Source organism: Odontomachus brunneus, unplaced genomic scaffold (assembly GCF_010583005.1).
Source record: "Odontomachus brunneus isolate Ranch 3 - 2012 unplaced genomic scaffold, Obru_v1 Obru_scaffold_041, whole genome shotgun sequence".
Classification (NCBI taxonomy): domain Eukaryota; kingdom Metazoa; phylum Arthropoda; class Insecta; order Hymenoptera; family Formicidae; genus Odontomachus; species Odontomachus brunneus.
In genome coordinates, this window is record NW_022639491.1 from 1,681,853 (window position 1) to 1,700,115 (window position 18,263).

An 18,263-nucleotide genomic window follows, 5' to 3' on the forward strand; every position below is an offset into this window, starting at 1 on the left:
CACATATATATATATACATACATACATACACACACATATATATATACATACATACACATATACACACACACCCCATATATATATATGTATGTATGTATGTATGTATATATATATATATATATATATATATATATATATATATATATATATGTATATATATATTTATATATATATGTGTGTACCAACACACACACATACACACACACACACATATATATATATATATATTTATATATTTGAATATGATCAGAGCTTACTCTTATACTCTTTTTATGCGATGTACTGGTGTTTCGAGGGAACTGAGTAAACAATAAATGCAACCTACGCCGTTCCGCGAAGTAGTGACGTCTGAGAACATAAAACTTGTCACTAACGCACTTTTTATCGTTCGTAATAAAATGAATATGACTTTACATAAATTACACTTTGAACTTTCCCGACGAATCTCTCTTGATCTCTCTTGGATAGCGCGCAATCGTTTTAGCTGAGATTTATTCGAGAAGATTCGAAGGGAACTATTTGTCACGATATTTTCCGTTAATTTTTTATACTTATTGTGATATAAAGGAATTACGTCGTTCCGTAGCAATTTACATAAAAACAAACTGTGTTGGAGTATTACGCCGAAAGACAACTTTGTCATTATGCGTTGCAACACCGTTCGTGCGATATCACAAGAAATTTCGTCCGTTTCTGCTATATAATTCTATACCGTTATCAAATTTCAACAAGACACTCGAGATGTATCTATCTTCCTCTCTTTTCAGAATTCACTGCAACCCAAGCTGCCGCGCGAATCAAAAGGAACAGTGCGATACTAATTTCCCAACCGCAACTAATAATAAACATTCGGAATTAACATCGATAAAAAAGAAAATTAGCTCCGATGTTACGATCAATCGTTATTTAAGATCTGTAGTATTAGGCCTTCTAAGTTCAGAGCTGTTAAGTATTTCTGCAACTTTGGGCTGATTCTCTCGACGTTCATTGCTTCATCCTCGCCGTATGCGAGGATTTTTTTTACAACATCGCCATTCAGCAACAACAAGAGAAACAACGGACGTCTACTACGACATATCAACGGTGAGTCGCGAATACTTAGCGAGTTCTGTTCTAAATTCAGATGTAATAATACCTTCGTTTGAAATCTGCTTAATATTAGTAACTCGTTAACACTGTCTCGCTGGTTTCGGGATGACATTTTGGATGTGCTCTTTGATTGGAAGTCACGCTAATGACAAAGTCATTGTAAATCGATTTCGTATAACATGTACGCCATGTTATCCGACGAGCATAAAAAGAAAAAAAAAAAAGGAAAGAAAAGAGGGAGGAAGAAAGAAAGCGAATTTTCTCCAAATGATTATCTGACATATACGCACACAGAAGTCGAATGGCTAGGAGTCATCGAGCTAAAACTGATTCTAAACTAGACGTCGTTAGGGTTTACGCAGTGATATGAATGTTCTGCTTGTAATGACGAAGAACTCACTAGCATGCCGATGCATGTACCGTTTATATCTTACTAATTCCTGACGATAAGATTAGTTAATAATAAAACAAAGAGAGACGATAATATAGCCATGTAATTGCAATATGCAATTATAAGCAAATCATAAATTCCTAACAAATACATTCGATAAAAAGATTTCCTCTTCTCATTCTTTACATTCTAGTCCTTTACATCTAAGTCTTGGTGACTTATGATGGAAAAAAAAGAAAAAAAGGCGTACAATAATAGAATATAATAATATATCGATTATATAATTAACTATAACGTCCATAAAGTATTCTCTTCGCCCTTTTTTGTACATGTTTACTAAAAACACTTTTTCACTTTTTGTTGAGAAAATAAATATTAATATTAAATCTGAAATATCTCTCTCGCTCTCTCTTTCTCTCTCTCTCATGCGCGCGCACATACGTAGACATACAATACTCCCACACTTGCTAGTTCTCACGCACTCTATCTCTCTTTCACTCGTTCTCGCTTATTCATAAACGTTATCACCTTTCCATGTTATCATTTCAACTACTGTCTTTGTTTCATGTCACTAGTTACAGTTCATATTTTAGTCTAAATTGGCAAAACGATTTGCCTAGTAAGTTTATAGGCCTCTTTTTTTCTATATATGGAACATTTATCTCCGATGCCGCCCTGCTCCCTCCACAGTCCCAACCTTCGATCCGCAATGGGCATACCACACACACACGCGCAATAAACGCACGCACGCACGCACTCACCTCCTCCCCCACCCATGTATACGCACAAATGTCGGTAAGTGATTTCGCGAGAACATCATTGCCTGCCCATTTATTCTCGCACTCCCGTACGCTGTGTAACTCGAAATAACGTAAGTTGATCGCTGCTCGCAACGTTAATAGAACTTTTTAGAGGCCTGATTCAAGAGGTCACCTATGGCTACCGCTACTCTGGTCATTCATGTCGTACAGTACTTGTGCGATCGTTCTCGATGATTCGACGTTACTTAACGCCACGCCTGCCAAATGGGGCTCGTACGCTCTGAGGTGCCTGCAAGTAATCACAGTTATAAGGATTAATTCAAAGTTGCTGAGTACATTAAGATCAAACGTAAGGATGAGACGGAGAAAGAGAACGATGAAGCTTACCTTCTGCCGTGTGTTGAGTATATGACTAGGTTTCTAAGAATGAGAGCTGCCGTTAGGCGAATACTTTTGGTCACGGGACCTTCGTTGTCATCCTGCAAAAGAAAGAGAGACGGTTGACCGACAATCTATGGACCACGCACGTCTTATTACACACACACGCACACAAACACGAATGAACGACATCATTGATTGCTCAATGCTAAAAAAAAAAAGAACTTCGTGAAAAATGCATGGATATGGCACTGTAATTCCAGACTGGTATGACTTTGCACCTGCGATTGCGTTATTACAGCTATATTAATGAGTAAGAAAGCACTGCATTAATGATCACGCTCTGATACATCGATTTCTCGGCGAAAATGCGACTCGCTCGTCCTGGACAGTCGCGCGTGAATTCTATATGTCATGTCATGTCGTGTGTCGTAGTGATGGCGAATCATATCCTTGCACCTTAAGCAATATTGCAACAAAACAACGTATACGCGCACACACAAATGCACACATATTACTTTCAAAAAGAAAAATAAAGGAATGATCTGAAACGTGTTCAGGCTTATCTAGCGCATCTACTCGATAAGCACGAGTCTGGTAGCGAGTTCTTGCGGACACTGACTTGCCAGCAGTCTCCTCTTATCGTATAAGTATTGTAAGTTCGATATACACATATAGAAACAAATGCTAAGCTACGAAAAAGATAGATAACAAAAAAACAAAAGAGATGTAATGTCGAGGCAAAAATAACAAAAGATAAAAAAACATGCTACAACCAACGAAAAGAAGTAAAAAAAAAGAGAACAAATGAGGGGGTTCGGGGGACGAACACGTGATACGAGAACAAAGAGAGGATAAAAAAAGAAGCACAGAAATGCGACAAAAAAGGGCGGGGGTGGCAGCGCACAGGGGCTGTGGCTGTGTGTCGTGGTGGTGGTGGTGGTGGTAGTAGTGGTGGTGGTTCCCTTTCAACTCTGAACACATTTTTTTACCTGTTCTGGTGGAGGATTTTGCCCAGGTCTGGGGGAAGAAGTGCTTGAAGAGGTGGCTGCAGCGGGCTTGGTCGGCCTCTGCTGCTTCGCCAACAGGAGAACAAGAAATCTCGTTAAATTAGCCGTTCAATACAGATTCGCGAGGGAAACGAGGACCGTAGGGAATTTCAGAATTTTTAGAATTCGCGAAGTGCCCGAGGTACGCGGTAAGGGAAGAGAGAAAGATCGTAAGACGTCAAACTCACGTTTTTCTCGGTGTATATCGGTGTGTTGTATATATGTATTAGTTTCGTATATTACGTTATTATATTATCTATCTTTCGTAGGGGGAGGAAGTCCGCCTTTGAACTGTTTAACTGGATCCGCGCGGAATACGAAGAGAATTCGGAGCTCCGTGTTCTAAAGCGAAGCACGGAGTCGCGACGTTCCATTGAACTTACCATTAGCTCCTTAGGATTCACAAACTCTAGGGCGTGCCGTTTGATTGCGTGGAATGCGGCGTTGGGTGCGTATCCAGGATGATGCGGTGTCGGTGTGGACGTGGAGACTTCGGTCTTGCCCGTTACGGTTAATTGTTTCCTCCTCATCGACATCGTCTGCAGAATAGAGATAAGACGATCAGCCAACGGAGTCATCGAAATGAAGGCGCTAGAGACAACGAGGAGGCTACTTACGTCCGCGTTGCAGTGCCTGTCGTACAGATGCGTCATTAACGAGAACCTGCGCCTCTTGAGCGCGTCGCAGCTCGCCCATAAGCACAATATTTCCTCGCCACCGGTCGGACAATGGGCCTCGCATACGTGAAGGTAGACCTCGTGCGGTGTTTTAAATTGTCTAAAATCATTTGTTCTCGTTGATTCACGCGAAAACGAAACTCTCCGTAGAGAGATACGCGATTGTGCATGACAATCGTGCAATTTTTTAAGTCTAATATCTAAAATAATTGCAAAAGCTATTCTCATCAAAGTTCGAACTCACCGAAGACAGCCTCGCCATTCGCACAGATAAGCGTTGGGGTCGATTTTGATCGTGATGGTTTTGTTTTCCGTCACCTGCGGCGTATGTTGCTGTTGCTGACTTGTGGAGGGTTTTGACTCCAGCTCGATGGATGTCGACGAGCTCACCGTCTTCATGACCTTCGTGAGCGGCGATTTCACGGCGACGACGCCGTGGCCGGCGATCGTCTGATGCGGCGTCGCCGGTCTTGTAGGCGGTGGCGTCGACGGTGGGGTAGGCGTCACCACCCTGGACGGCAGACTGGTGGAAACCGGGGTTTGTTGCTGGGTTATCGCCGGAATCGTCACTGTTACCGTGTTTGGATTCGTCTGCGACACCACCGAGCTATTGACTATTATGGAAGCCTGCGGGATCGTCGCAGACGTAGGTACAAGGGGTGGCGGGATGTTGCTGAGCGCTGGGCTTTGCAAGATCGGCCGTTGCACCTGCGCCACTACTACCGGCTGGCCTTGCGGTGTCATAGCCACCATCTTCTGCGGAGTCGACTGCGGAGCGGTCTGCGACTGCAGTATGATGATAGTCTTGGTACCGGTGCCTTGCTGCGGTGTGGTCTGCGCTAGCAGCACAGTCTGACCCTGTCCTTGCACCAGAGCCGTTTGTGGTTGAGCTAACACGTAGTTCTGTCCTGGCATGGCGCCGGACACTACGTATTGCAGTTGTCCGCCAGCGCCTTGCTGCAACAATACTTGCGGTTGGGGCGGCGGCGGTCTACCCTTCACCGTCGTGGTGGGAATGATCATCTGATTGTTCGACTGAATTGCCGGCTGAACCACTATCTGCCTGGATGTAGCCACTATGAGTTGTTGCTGTTGCGGAGGTGGTTGAGGCGGTGGCGGTTGCGGAGGTTGCGCCTGGGTGATCTGATTGATGAATATGTGAGGGGCTTCTTCTTTGATGTGCATTGGTGGATCCTCCTTCATGAGCACCGGCGTCAACTCCGTTTTTAAGTGAAGCGGTGGAGGTGGAGGAGGAGGAGCAACTTCTTCCTTTATGACGTCTTTATTGATGCTCGGTTGTTCCTCCAGGTCTGTCTCGTCCTCTATGCAATCCGCCGCTAAAGCGGCATAGAGATTCGCCGCGGTGGACGAAACGGTGGCTTTCTCACTGTCCTTATCGTCATCCTCGGACTTGATGCTCGACACTGTCGACTCCGCCGTGGTTGAATCGACGGCGGGGTCTGGCGATATCGTGCCGTTGGAATACTTGGGCTTCTTGATTTCCAGCTCGTCCAATTCGCTGGCCGACCTCTTGATTCCTCTCGGTGCCTCTATTAGCGTGTCCTCGGACACCTCGTTCTGTATGACGTTGCCGCCTTCTACTTCGGACTTTATCTTCAGCTCAGTTGGAGATTCCTTTAATACTTTCTTGATGTGATTCTCCACCAGATCCATTTCCTTTTCGTTAATCGAGTTCTTACCGAGCACACCGTTCAATATGGGCTCTTTGTCGACTTTCCTTTCTAAAAGGTCTGCCAACATCATACTCTGCAGAGGCTTTTCTTTCGAGCTTACGCTGGACGAATCTTTGGACGAGCCATCCTCCTGCGTATCGATGTCCATATTACTCGGCGCGCCGTTGAGAAGAATACCTTCAAAACTCGTCAACGAGTTCTCTTCTTCGACGCCGACGCCGGAACAGTCTCTGCTGCCGCCGATTCCGCTACTCGACGCCAACGAGTTGTTGGTGGAGTCCGAGTCCTCGGCGATGGAAGTACACATAGTACGTTGATTCGTTTTATTTGTGATCGTGGCAGCGGCAGTTGCGGTCCCGATTACGCCCGTCGCAGTCAACGGTGGCCGGCATACTTTCGCCGGTGACGAGGATATGTGGTTCTCAGTCGAGTTCAGTACCACCGTAGTGGTGGTAGACGTGACGATTTGATTGGCATTGTCGTTATCATTTACTTCAGTCTGAAACAATAAGCATAATAACAACATAAAAATCATCAACACCAAATAGAGATCCTTTTACGAGACGCAATTTTTGAGTTCACACAGATAGAACAAAAAGGATGGAATCTACTCACACGTACCTTCTCGCAATTATTAGTCACGACGAACTTGGCTCCGTTGAGCCTCTGTATCTTTTTGGCAGGAATTGGTACGATTGCCTGTTTCTGCTTAGCGTTCACAGGAGTCTTTGGGAGTATTGTGGCTGGCGTGGCTGCGGGCGCGGCGGGCTGTAACACGCCTGTCATCTGCTGCTGCAGTAACCTTTGTTGTTGCTGGCGTTGAGCGACCTGGAAGAAACAATTCATAGTGGTTACGTTAATCGAATGAAACTCGACGATTTCTCAGACAATAAGTGTCTTTAATAAATTGATCTTTCAAAAATTTTCTTCTAATAATCGTATATATCACTTCCCGAACTCGTCGACTTATCATCGAGGAGAAGAGACGTGTATGTATATATATCTAAAAAAAAGAACAATCAAAAACCATGCTGTTGTTAGTACTGGATATCGTCATTGCTATTTTCACTTAAAATTCAGAACAGCACTCCGTTAGATATCGTTAACGGCTTTTCTTATCTTAATATATTCGTCAAGAAAGGAAGGAGGGAACGTTCTGGTCCGAGTTCATGTACTAAACAAAAACGAGAAGGAAAAACAAAAATCCAAAAACGTCAACCAACACTACATCATATATAAGCACAGACACTGACGAATAGTACAAAAACAGGAATAAAACGAGAATAATACGTGATCACTTTTCTGTGTGGAAATAGAAACGAGCATCAACTCGTGAGATATATGTCGCTGTGTGTAGCGTGTGTCGTTAACAAATTATTCACCTCGTATACGTAATAAGACAACGACGACGACGACAACGGTGATCGATATAAAAGACATATATACTTTACATAGGAGAGAAAGATTTTATCACACGAAACGTGTATATCGCCTATTCACTTAACGTAACTCGCTAAAGTGCCTCCAACGATTTCTCATTACGCGCCATCACTCGTAGAGAACGCGATCCTCACTGAGACTAACGTCGGGAGAACGATACTGAAGAGTACTCGCGACCTGAATTAGAGATAATGTACGAACGAGAAAAAAAAAAGAGAGAAAAACCAACAAAACGGACTACTTATTCTTGTTAATATACAACAATGATACCTGGTTGCTGGTTATTAGCTGGTTGGCACTGATGCTGGATGCGATGCTAGCAGTAGTGTTTGTTACGCAGGCAGTAGGGGTAGACACACAAGTCGCAGCAGCACTGGGCATGCAGTCGCTGCTGACTGTTACCTTAGTAGCCAATAGGCTCTTAATAATGGAACTCGATGTAGTGCCACTTCGATTATCTTCCTTAGCAACTACCTGGACACTTTGTGACAGTTGCTGCAGCTGCTGATGTTGCTGTTGCTGCTGCTGCTGCGGCGTTTGGGAGCCGCTGGCTAGCAACGCTTGGCTCAGGTGCGGGTGCGATACTGATACCTAATCGACAAGGAGGCAACGTACAAATTTCAACCACTACGCGGACTGGTACTGTTATATATCTCGGCATTTCGGAAAAATTACAACTTAGGCGTATGCGAGAGACACATGCTGCGGTATACAGTAGAAATATGTATATATATATATATATATATATATATATATATATATACACATTCTCTCCGTACATTAGCGTGATTATATGTCGCAGACTTTTGCGCAGTTGGAGGAAGCATTTGGCAAGCGTAGAATCGCAATATGCAACACAATGATCCCACAGAAACGACTCCGATCGATATTCTCTAACACCGCAGCGATGATTGCGAATAGAAAGTGTCGTCCTAAGTATAGGCACAGAATTCCACACGCTTTGACGTTGTAGAATAGAGAGGTAGGAACTGATAGACGAAGAATCTCACGCGGAAGATGAAAACTGATATTTCGTACTCTTACAGTCGTTCTTTTACTTATCTACATGACACACACACCCGGCGAGCTCGCGGAGCCAAGTCGAGGAGATTCACGGTGATGGCATGCAGGGTAACTCTCGCACCTGTGTTATGTTACGGCAAGGAGGAGTAGTAGTACTCGAGCTTGTGTTAGATGGGAAACCAACATTAAAAATAGCATTACGAAGCTACAACAACCAAAAGTGAGAAGAAGAACCAAGGTCACGAGCGAACGAACGAATGGCAGAGAACGGTACAGAGAGTTAGGACTCGGACCCACCTGACTTTTAGAATCAACCTTGGTCACTGGATTTGGGGACTGACTCGGGGTGTTGGACGGGGGTTTCGGCGGGGCGGACAACTGGGCCTTGAGGATCGGAGACGCGGGGGGTATGGAAATCATTTGCGTCCCGGACGCGGGATTATCGGCCGAGGCCGTGCTATCGGGTGCGGGACTAATATTCTTGACTGTACGCTGTTGAACGGGAAGCACCTTTACTGGAGTAGCGTTGATCGCCTGAACCGAGGCTGTATTAGTAGCGACCGCAGCAGTTTGGCTCGGATAAGTGATCGGTGCGGGCGTTGACCGTACTCGGATGCCTTCGTAATACTGGGTACCGGTGTTTTCGCCCTTCAACGGATTCGGCCCCACGATATTGCCGAAAACGGATCTGTAAAGAGAGAGAGAAGACGGCGTCGCATATGTATCAGCGAACGTGTGCCAGGATGATGAAGGTAAACGAAGAACATCGCGGTCTCTCGCCGCGCGATATCTCGAGAAGCAATCTCACCTGACACATCTCGGAAAGTGCAGCGGCGCTATCACACCTCGCCTACCGATCTTCGTACAGCAGCCAAGATATTTTTTGTACAACTCTTCTTGTTCGATGCGTACACCCGGCGCGAGTTCAAACGTGGCCTTCACCCAACCCAAGGCGAACTGCTCGTTCTCCTGTATAATCTGCTGATGCGCGGTCTGCTGCTGGATTGCGTTGGCCGAATCCGCTGCTGCTTCTAAACGCGTGAATAAACAGACCAGATGTTTACACGACAATGTCCACTAAACATAAGTTTTCACCTTGAAAGACATAGGAAGAAATCACGTACTGTGCGTTGCCGTCTTGGTCGAGGTCGTCGCCGGAGTCGTAGGTCGGGAAGGCGCCGGGCTGACGGGTGCTGGTGTCGTGGTAATCGTGACCGGGGTGGATGAAGTAGACGCGGACGCCGTCGTGACCGGGACGGTCGGAGTGACAGGCGCATTTTGCGCGGTGCTCTGCGGTACCGCTACCGTCGACACCGTCTCAACTACTCTCATTAGGATGCACGCCTTTGGGCCGTAACTCTGCGCCTCCACGGTGACAAGAGCGACCAACGTGTCGATGGCACCGCGTACCCGCGCGACGCTCGTACACGGTCTCTCACCCAATGAGGTTAAGGCGTACAAACATTCGAGGGTATACACTAAGAGTGCTATGTCGCTCAGAGCTAAAAATCTGCGAGGTAAAACAAAACGGTACACTCGTCAGAATTGCAGTAACGCGTGGTTTATGATGTCTTTACCGTCAGGGAGAATTCACAGCTTGGCAGAAAAGCACTAATTGGGCCTCAGGCTTTTTCCTTTTCTGCCGAGATGTGCAAGATTCGAATGAGAACATGTACGTTCGTATAATACACGAGTACTTACCGACATATAAGTTCATATATACCGTCCGCCAGGCCGAACGTGACGATTTCCTCGTTACTGTCCTGTTGGCTGATTTTGTTAAGCACCTCCAGGCAGGATATAACGATAAACCTGTCTTGAGACTCGATTCCCCGAGCCACGCACGACAACACGACGTCCGTTATCCTTTCGCCGGCTTCTTTTAGAATAATTTCATTCGCTATGTTCCCTAGTATGTCGAAGCCGAGTTGGTGCAGATTACTCCATCTTGCCCTCACACACAACAAGACGAATCTCAAGAAACACCGGTTCCTGCCCAACACCGTGGCGTTTTCCGGCGTGAAGCTGAGGTTCCGCAGAATCGACGCGATCTGCAGCACGCGTTGTCCGTACGGATCTTGCGTGCCTAATGTCCGTCCGACGCAGAACAGATCCTTGTCCTCTTCCTCGAACTTGATGGAATTTTGGTTCTGATCCTTCAGACTCTCGTCCGAATGCGATGATACGAGCGGATCCAATCGTGGACAGTCCGGAAGAACCTGGAAGCGATCACAAACGACGTTCTCAACGTCGTCTTAAGACTTGGAAAGCGGAAGAGAAGAGTAACAATTACTGGAGAACAGTTTAAGTCGAGCAGTTTAACTCGCTTCGTATTGCGGTCCGTGAAACCCCGAGGATTAAAAGTTCAAAGAGTGTCAAGACGAAAAATCGTGTCTCACCCCATCGACGTCTATCAGGGTCGGCGTTGGCGTTGGCGTTGGCGTCGTCGTCGTCGTCGTCGTCGCTGTCGGCTCCTCGTTCTCCGTTGTTGACGCGGAGCCGGCGCTGCTCTTACTCTGCTTCTCTTTCTCAAGTGTCTTCCGTCTGGAGAACGTCGGCAAGCTGGAAGGCGGCTTCTTCATAAAGGCCCTCTCGTTCGTGAGATCTATCACGTCCTGGGAGTCGAGCACGTCCGACCAGAAGGAGTTGATCGAGTAGTTGCGGACGCGCGAATACACCTCGATGAAGAGCTGCCGCGTGCCGGGCGAGTCGAATACGCCGGCGTGCGCCAGAAGAATGTTCACCAGCCTGGGGTACTTGTCGAGCCGCAGGGTATGCTTACCCTCGTTCGACAGGAGAGTGCAGACGTTGATGGCGAAGTCCTGCTCATTGGGCAGCGGCGAGAGGAGCGACAGCGCGAGCTTGTCGTAATTAGAGGGCTTATAAAGATCCGGTGAAAGTCCGTTGTACTCGCGCAGGGACTCTGAAAGCAAAAGTAAAAGAAGAGTAGACTCGGTACTTTGACTTGAAATCTTCGACTTATGATCATGAGAACGTCGTGTTGTGTTAACTAATATGAACATTGCGATTTCCACTCTGAGGTGAACCGCGAATATAGCATATCTCACTCTTGTGCAATTCTTATCGTTGAATCATCGCACAAAGTGTCGGTCCTCTTCCTAACTCTTCCTTCCGCGAGACTTGGTAAAATCACGCGGACACTCGTTAACGTTGCGCGAATTGAAATCCACTGCTGCAAACGAGATATATTTAGGACGATAACGATCGTCGCGCACGGGAACGCAAGAAAATGATAAGAATGCATATATTCAGCCGAGTGTCACCTGCGGTATACACATTCTCATTATGACTTAAGGTAACGCGATATTAACGGACGTCGTGAGGTTTACCTTGGCTGTGTAGACGCGAAGGTCGCGCGAGCGTTCACGTGCCCACGCTAGAAGCTCTCGATGACGACGACGACGACGACGATGGTTTTTCAAGCATCGACGTGGAACAATTTGCTACGGGCGCGCAATTAAGATAATTAAGAAGCGCTGTGCGCGGCTATTATCGCGTCGGCTACTTAAAATGATTGAAACGAGACGCGTTCCAGAAGATAAAAGAAATGTAGGAGGAAAGAAGAAGCGACAACACAGAGATTGTCGGCGAGTCTCGAGCTCTCTTCACAATGCCGACGTGCTCTCGCTTTCTCCCCTCTCTTTGTCTCTTCGCAGCTCTCTTTCCGTAAGTGTCAAAGCTAACAAAACCGACCGGCTGTATCTTATCTGAGAGTCGATATACGTAGCAGCGTGTTGCGCATTTCTACGAGAGCGTTCCTGTCCCACGACGAACGCGGCGGTGTGGTATGTGACGATTAAAATAATCTCTCGTCCGCAACGTTTCTTAACGTTGCGAACGCGACTCAGTATCGGGCGATCGTCGTCACGGATTTGTCACACAGCCAATCCGACCCTGTCACGCCCGGCGATGGCTCATTGAGGCAGGTCACGGCTGGTTGATGCAACAAGAAAGCGGGAGCTCTAGTACCACGGGCAATAACGCATCGGAAACCTTCCGCACGACGAGGACCTGCGTCTAACTGCCTGCTCGCACCAAGTCGATTTTTTCTTCTGTAGCGGCGTATATATATTTCAATGTGCGTGTTCACACGATATTGTCGATTCGGCAAAATTGCCGATAGTCAAAAACTGTAACGCGCGAACGAGCTGTAACGACTTTACACCGAATGATATACACGCTAAAAAATAGAATCATCAAATAAGATATAATAATCTTATACATACGAGTATACACTGTATATGTGGGTTCATAAAAGTAAGCTTTATCAAAATTGACAAGCTTAGCACTTGTGTTGATAAAAATGAATCAACCCCAATGATATTCGGCATGGAAATAGACGTCGCAAATACTTGGCTTAAGCACAGATAAACGGCGATAAACGCGCAAACAATTGGAGCAATAATCGGCCAGGAATTGCGAAAAATATCTGACGACCTCGTTAGAGTGGAGCGACAGATGGAAGGAGAAAGAGAGAGAGAAAGAGAGAATGACTCGACCTCGAGAAACGTGCGATCGCCAAAGTACGTAAATCACTAACGAAGTAATAATAAGCGTGAAAAGCGAGGCCGACGCGAAAACGGTTATCGGTCATCGTCGGGCCGCGAGGGGAGAGTGCGGATTGTGCTTATCGGTGCGCGGATATCTCGAGTCGCACTATCTGTAATAGTAGAGCCGACTACTAATCCCCGCAACGACCGATTTCCATACAACGGCTGTTTTATTCCGCTCGACGACGTCTCCCGTCGAGTTTCATTATCAAGCAATCGTTCGCTCCTTCGTTAGCTGGCTGGCTGGCTGACTGACTGACTGACTCGCTCGCTCTCTCCGACGATAAAGTAGCCGGCGAGGGTTACTCGACCGACGTTGAAAAAGACAGATTATCTGTCCATTTACTTTTAGCGAGCCGCTTCCATCCCAGCGTGTCGCGGCGGCGTACGATCAATTATCGTGCGCGCATCGAGGTCGAATGTCCGAGACGATGCCGCGCGCGCTCTGTACCAGTAAGGTGATCGACTCATTCTCGATGCACCGCAAGTAGGTTGTGTGTGCTCTCTCGGTCAAGGTTGACTTTCTATACGAGGGGGGAGGGGAGGGAGCCTCGAGACATTCCGCGCGGCTGAGGTGTCGCGCGCTAGAGCTTGCTTCGGCTTTCCGCTTCTTCTCCCGAGCTGGGAAAGCCTCCTCCGCGTTTCCGGAATTTCCACGAGCAAACCATGGCGAAAGACGGTCTCAGGATCTGGTATCATTTATTATCGTTGTCACGATATAGTTTTCCTTGAGATTTTTTACCCTCTTCTTTCGATGATAATGAGAGATTCGCGCGAGCAATTTAAGACGGCGATGGCGGCGGCGGCGAGGATCGATCCGACGAGATCGGTAATCGCACACGCGCACCAGTCTTCGCAACGTCTTCGAGGCGATATCGCTTCCACCTGCGCCCGGAGCGCGGGAGGACTTTAGCGGGGAGAGTTGCCTTATCGGGAGCTCGGAATACATGGCTCTCTACAAGGCGCGACGTTATCGCGGATCGCGGTAATCTTTTCAGCCGCGAAACCGCGATCAATATCGTGTCCCAGGAGAAGTGTCGAGTTTCGCCGGAAACCGGGCGAGGTGGGAACACGGAGGAGGCAGACCGACGACCGGTAACGGCGGCGGTGGTGAAGAAGAAAGGAGATACGCGCGCGACGGCGGACGGAGAGAAAGAGAGACAGGACAAGAAGAGGAGGATCCCAAGGAGCTGCGAGGGCTCGTTAATAAAATCACGGTTCGTCAATGATGCTGCGAAGTGGCGACTATCGATTTCATTTCAAGTCGAAAGTGTTTTCTCGAGGGACGGCGAGGAGTGGCGAGGAAAGCTTTCTCACGAAAAGCACGATAAACAACGACGGAAAAGAGCTCCTCCTCGTGGGTGGCGCGTGGACACGAGGGGCTTCTCGTTAATTTCGCTCGTCGCGAGGTAGTGGGCGCTTCTTGCGAAAGCCCATCGGACTTTTGACCGTATTTCTGTTGTCGCAGCAACGAGGGTCAATGCGCGTCGTTCGATCGAAGTGCCTGTCAGTACTCTCCACCACCTTCCATTGGGTAATCGTCTGAGCCCGCGTTCCTTAAAATGAACTCCTCCTTTGTGAACCAATGAAGTAATCATTCGGCGATCCAACGAACTTCTGCGAGGTTTTGATACATTTCAGTAATGTTCCAAGCGATTGTCGCGTATACCCCACCGAGCTCGAGAGTTGTGTGTATCCGCTCGGGGCGCGTCGATTTCCAGTCTCTCTCTGCTGTTTCGCTCGTCGATTTTCAAAAACCACCGACGTACAAAAATTCGCTGGACTCTGCGCCATGCAAAATTACACCTACGTTCTATGAGAAATAACACACATATACACACACAAACACACACACACACACACACACACATACATACGCGCCCATGCAGTTACGTATACTTCACATCGGCCGAAATTCGAATGATATTCCACGCGATAAAGCGAGACGATTGATTCGCATTGACGAATGTTAGCGGAGCTATTTACACAGGCCGCCTGTGTGATAAAAGCAATATACGGCTGACAATGTCATCGTATGACATCGTGTTTCCCCGTATTCAATCAATTCGAACTCAACCGCGTCAGAGTCAAACGGCTCTATGATTAAATACCGATAAATATGCGATACAATACGCACAGAGGGAGGCCCGATCGATCGCCACTTGTAACCACCATGGGGCAAAGAATTAACCCCTGGCCATTATCGCTCTTTCGCTCTTCGTTACTGTCGATTCACAGTACAAAAAACCCAGCGAAACTCGAAAAACTCGGGAAATGCACGCGAATAAATGCAAAAATATATAGAAAGAGAGAAAAAGAGAAAGAGAAGGAGAGATAGAGAGGGAGAGAGAGAGGGAGAGAGAGAGAGAGAGAGAGAGAGAGAGAGAGAGAGAGAGAGAGAGAGAGAGAGAGAGAGAGCATACAGACCTTCCACCCTTTGCCTCGGGCGCGATTTCATTTTGCCATAAATTATCCATTGAATCCCTCCTAAGTGAACCGCTCTCTTCATCGCGGAAACGACTGACATTTATTCTCGGCGCTAGAGAAAGAGGAGAGGGAGCTCTCAGGGCGCAACATTCGCATGGGTTAAAACGAACGGGGTGGCGCGCGGGCCCCGTGGCGTTAATTGGCATTGCAGTCCGCCGTTGACAAGCGCGTCGCGGACGAGGCACGAGGCGCGCGCAGTGCGACGGAACGCGTCGATGCGCTGGTGGCACGCGGTGGCCCAGACATCACCGCGTCAATCGTCGCGGACGCCCGCACCCGAACCGCACAGGTGGGACGACTCTCTCTCTCTCTCTATCTCTTTCTCTCTCTCTCTCTCTCTCTCTCTCTCGGCCGGCAATCGGGGGAGGCCACCCTCGCGCGTCGCCCTGACGACGTCGCTCCGTCCGCGTCTCGGGAGCTCTTTGCCAGTTTTCCACGTCGCGTCAACGCCGACGCCACGTTGATTCGACATTGGAGGGGGCGCGAAAAGACGTTCTTTCCAGAATACCTGACACAGCTGCCGCCCACGCCACGATCCTTTCCCGAACAAATGTCACTCCAAATTTTTATCTCGTATTAATTATCTCGAATTAAATCCCACGATCGTATCTAAAGATACGATCTCTCTTTTTTTGCGATATCTGTGTGACTCGAAATTTGACGCTGCGATATCGCGAGCCCTGTATAGGCGTTGGCGCAGCTTTCAGTTCTTTTTTTGTTTCTTTTTTATCGATATTCGGGACTCGAAATTTGACGTCGCGAAATAGCGAAGCCACTGTGTGTGTATCGCGCGCGTATGTGTGTGTGTGTGTGTGTGTGTGTAGGCGTTGGCGCAGCTTTCCCTTCTTTTTCGTTCTTTTTTCTCCAGGACGACCATCCCTAATCTAGCGCACGGCACACAACACACACAGCCGGGATCGTGGGGTGAGCTCTCGCTCGCTCGAGTCGCGGCGAACATCACGCAAGCGCAGCGTTATACCGGGACGATCAAGAACCGACGGAACACTTATCCCCGCAAACGCTTATTGATTGTGACGCGCGCCTCGTCGCACGTCTCGCTCTCGCTCTGTTTGTCCATCTACCTTTCCCCGCCGACGATTCTCTGTCTTCTCTCTCTCTCTCTCTCTCTCTCTCTCTCTCTCTCTCTCTCTCTCTCGTTTATTTTTCTCTTTTCTCCTCGCATCGGCACGCACGCACGTGTCGAGAGTCAATTTGTGCGATGCAATCTACGATTTCGATTTGATCTGCAATTTTAATATTCATAGAGCTGCGATTTTCAGCTTCGTCTCTCCTCCGTCTCTCTCTCTCTCTCTCTCTCTGATAATCTACAATCTGAACAACCATTCGTGTCAGATAAGAGCAGGAATGGAAAATCGTTTTAGAAAAGGGGGATATGGCGTATATCACGAAAAACGAAAATAACGATATGTCAAGAGGATGAGATTTAATGGCCACGCATTACGAATGCCCGACGAGTGGTTTAACACTCTTGTCACGCAATCCCCGGCGTGTCTCTGTGTGCGATAAGTCGCGTGTTCGCGTGCGCCGAACAGAAAAGAACAGAACGAAATGTTACGGTACGTGGACAAGCAATTGGGAGCTCTTCGAGCGGTCAATGAGACGTTGATCTTCGTGAGACCACGATTCTTCCTGTACGGAGGGGCAGCTTCGAAACCGTCCGTTTCCCCCTCTTACTCAAGACGACCGTTAAATTAATAATGGGAAATAACCGAGCCGCTGATTTCATTCTTAGAACGTCGCAAACGGTAACGTCATCGTCGTTTCTCATCGCGATGACTAATAACATCGCTTTCAAAGATCCTAATGTCACACGTCATTTACACGTGTCATTCGTGACAATTAAAGTCTGTGTCTTACACGACGACACACCTGACGCATGGGAAATACCCCATGATGTCAGAAAGAGCGAGTTATCCCCACCAAATACCAACACGCCGTGAAGACATCGTACAACGTTACAAGATACATCGCTAACAACCTGTAACGTTCCACCATCACTCGATGCAGCGTGCAGTCGCGTTAACCGGCGACGAAGCGCCAACGATTGAGCGGAAAACGATCGCGGCATCGATCGGACGTGCGCCGGGGATGAATCGCGCCGAAAAAGAGACGAAAAGAAAGAGAGAGAGAGAAAAACTGGGAGCTCTTCCCGCCAGGGCGCCTTCGCTGTGACCCGGTTCCGGGGTGAGCATCGCGCGCACGGCGGCGGCCACCACCACCACCACCCACCACCATTACCACCACTGCTACTACTACTACTACCGCTGCCAACCGCACGCGACTTGCGCGGGAGCTCGCGCGCGACGCGGCGGGTCTAGAGTTGTGCCAGCAACTAAGAACCCCGGGGGTAAATTAACAATCGTTAACGTACGTAGATATCGGTAAGCGTCATTTTCGCGCCCCCTCTCGCGATGGATCTCTCGCACCCTGGACGCACCACCACCTCCCTCTTTCTCCTGCCCCCTGCCAGCCGCCGTCCTCCCTGCCCTCGCGCTATCATCCAGTTACCCCAGAGCTTCTGTGCGGGCGGTCGGACACGCTCGTGGAGAGACTGCCGCATGCGGCCGGTGCGCATGTGCGCCAAGTATAGACCCGCGACGCGTTCCGCCAGTTGTCCGCGCGCGGACCCGGTGTATGTATGCGCTCGTTTCATGCTGCCACTCCCCCCCCCCCCCCCCCCCC

At 48.1% G+C, this 18,263-nt stretch overlaps 1 protein-coding gene across 6 annotated transcripts in view; it reads right to left on the reverse strand.

Annotated features, from left to right (window-relative positions):
- Positions 1 to 1,549: 1,549 nt before the first annotated feature.
- LOC116844478 (AT-rich interactive domain-containing protein 2) overlaps positions 1,550 to 18,263 on the reverse strand; it is a 60,402-nt gene continuing 43,688 nt past the window's right edge. Inside the window, exons 5-17 of one of the 6 annotated variants that reach the window (XM_032816026.1) lie at positions 10,902 to 11,425; positions 10,204 to 10,721; positions 9,627 to 10,012; positions 9,311 to 9,533; positions 9,013 to 9,190; positions 7,750 to 8,070; positions 6,661 to 6,867; positions 4,590 to 6,538; positions 4,286 to 4,445; positions 4,052 to 4,207; positions 3,612 to 3,695; positions 2,629 to 2,720; positions 1,550 to 2,530 (exon numbers count right to left, since the gene is read on the reverse strand). In XM_032816026.1, coding sequence (XP_032671917.1) covers positions 2,410 to 2,530; positions 2,629 to 2,720; positions 3,612 to 3,695; positions 4,052 to 4,207; positions 4,286 to 4,445; positions 4,590 to 6,538; positions 6,661 to 6,867; positions 7,750 to 8,070; positions 9,013 to 9,190; positions 9,311 to 9,533; positions 9,627 to 10,012; positions 10,204 to 10,721; positions 10,902 to 11,425 — 4,919 coding nt within the window. In that variant the 3' untranslated portion in view covers positions 1,550 to 2,409. Of the gene's footprint in view, positions 2,531 to 2,628; positions 2,721 to 3,611; positions 3,696 to 4,051; positions 4,208 to 4,285; positions 4,446 to 4,589; positions 6,539 to 6,660; positions 6,868 to 7,749; positions 8,071 to 8,799; positions 9,191 to 9,310; positions 9,534 to 9,626; positions 10,013 to 10,203; positions 10,722 to 10,901; positions 11,426 to 18,263 lie in introns of all 6 variants that reach the window. The other 5 variants (XM_032816025.1, XM_032816023.1, XM_032816022.1 and 2 more) reach the window with 5 other exon arrangements.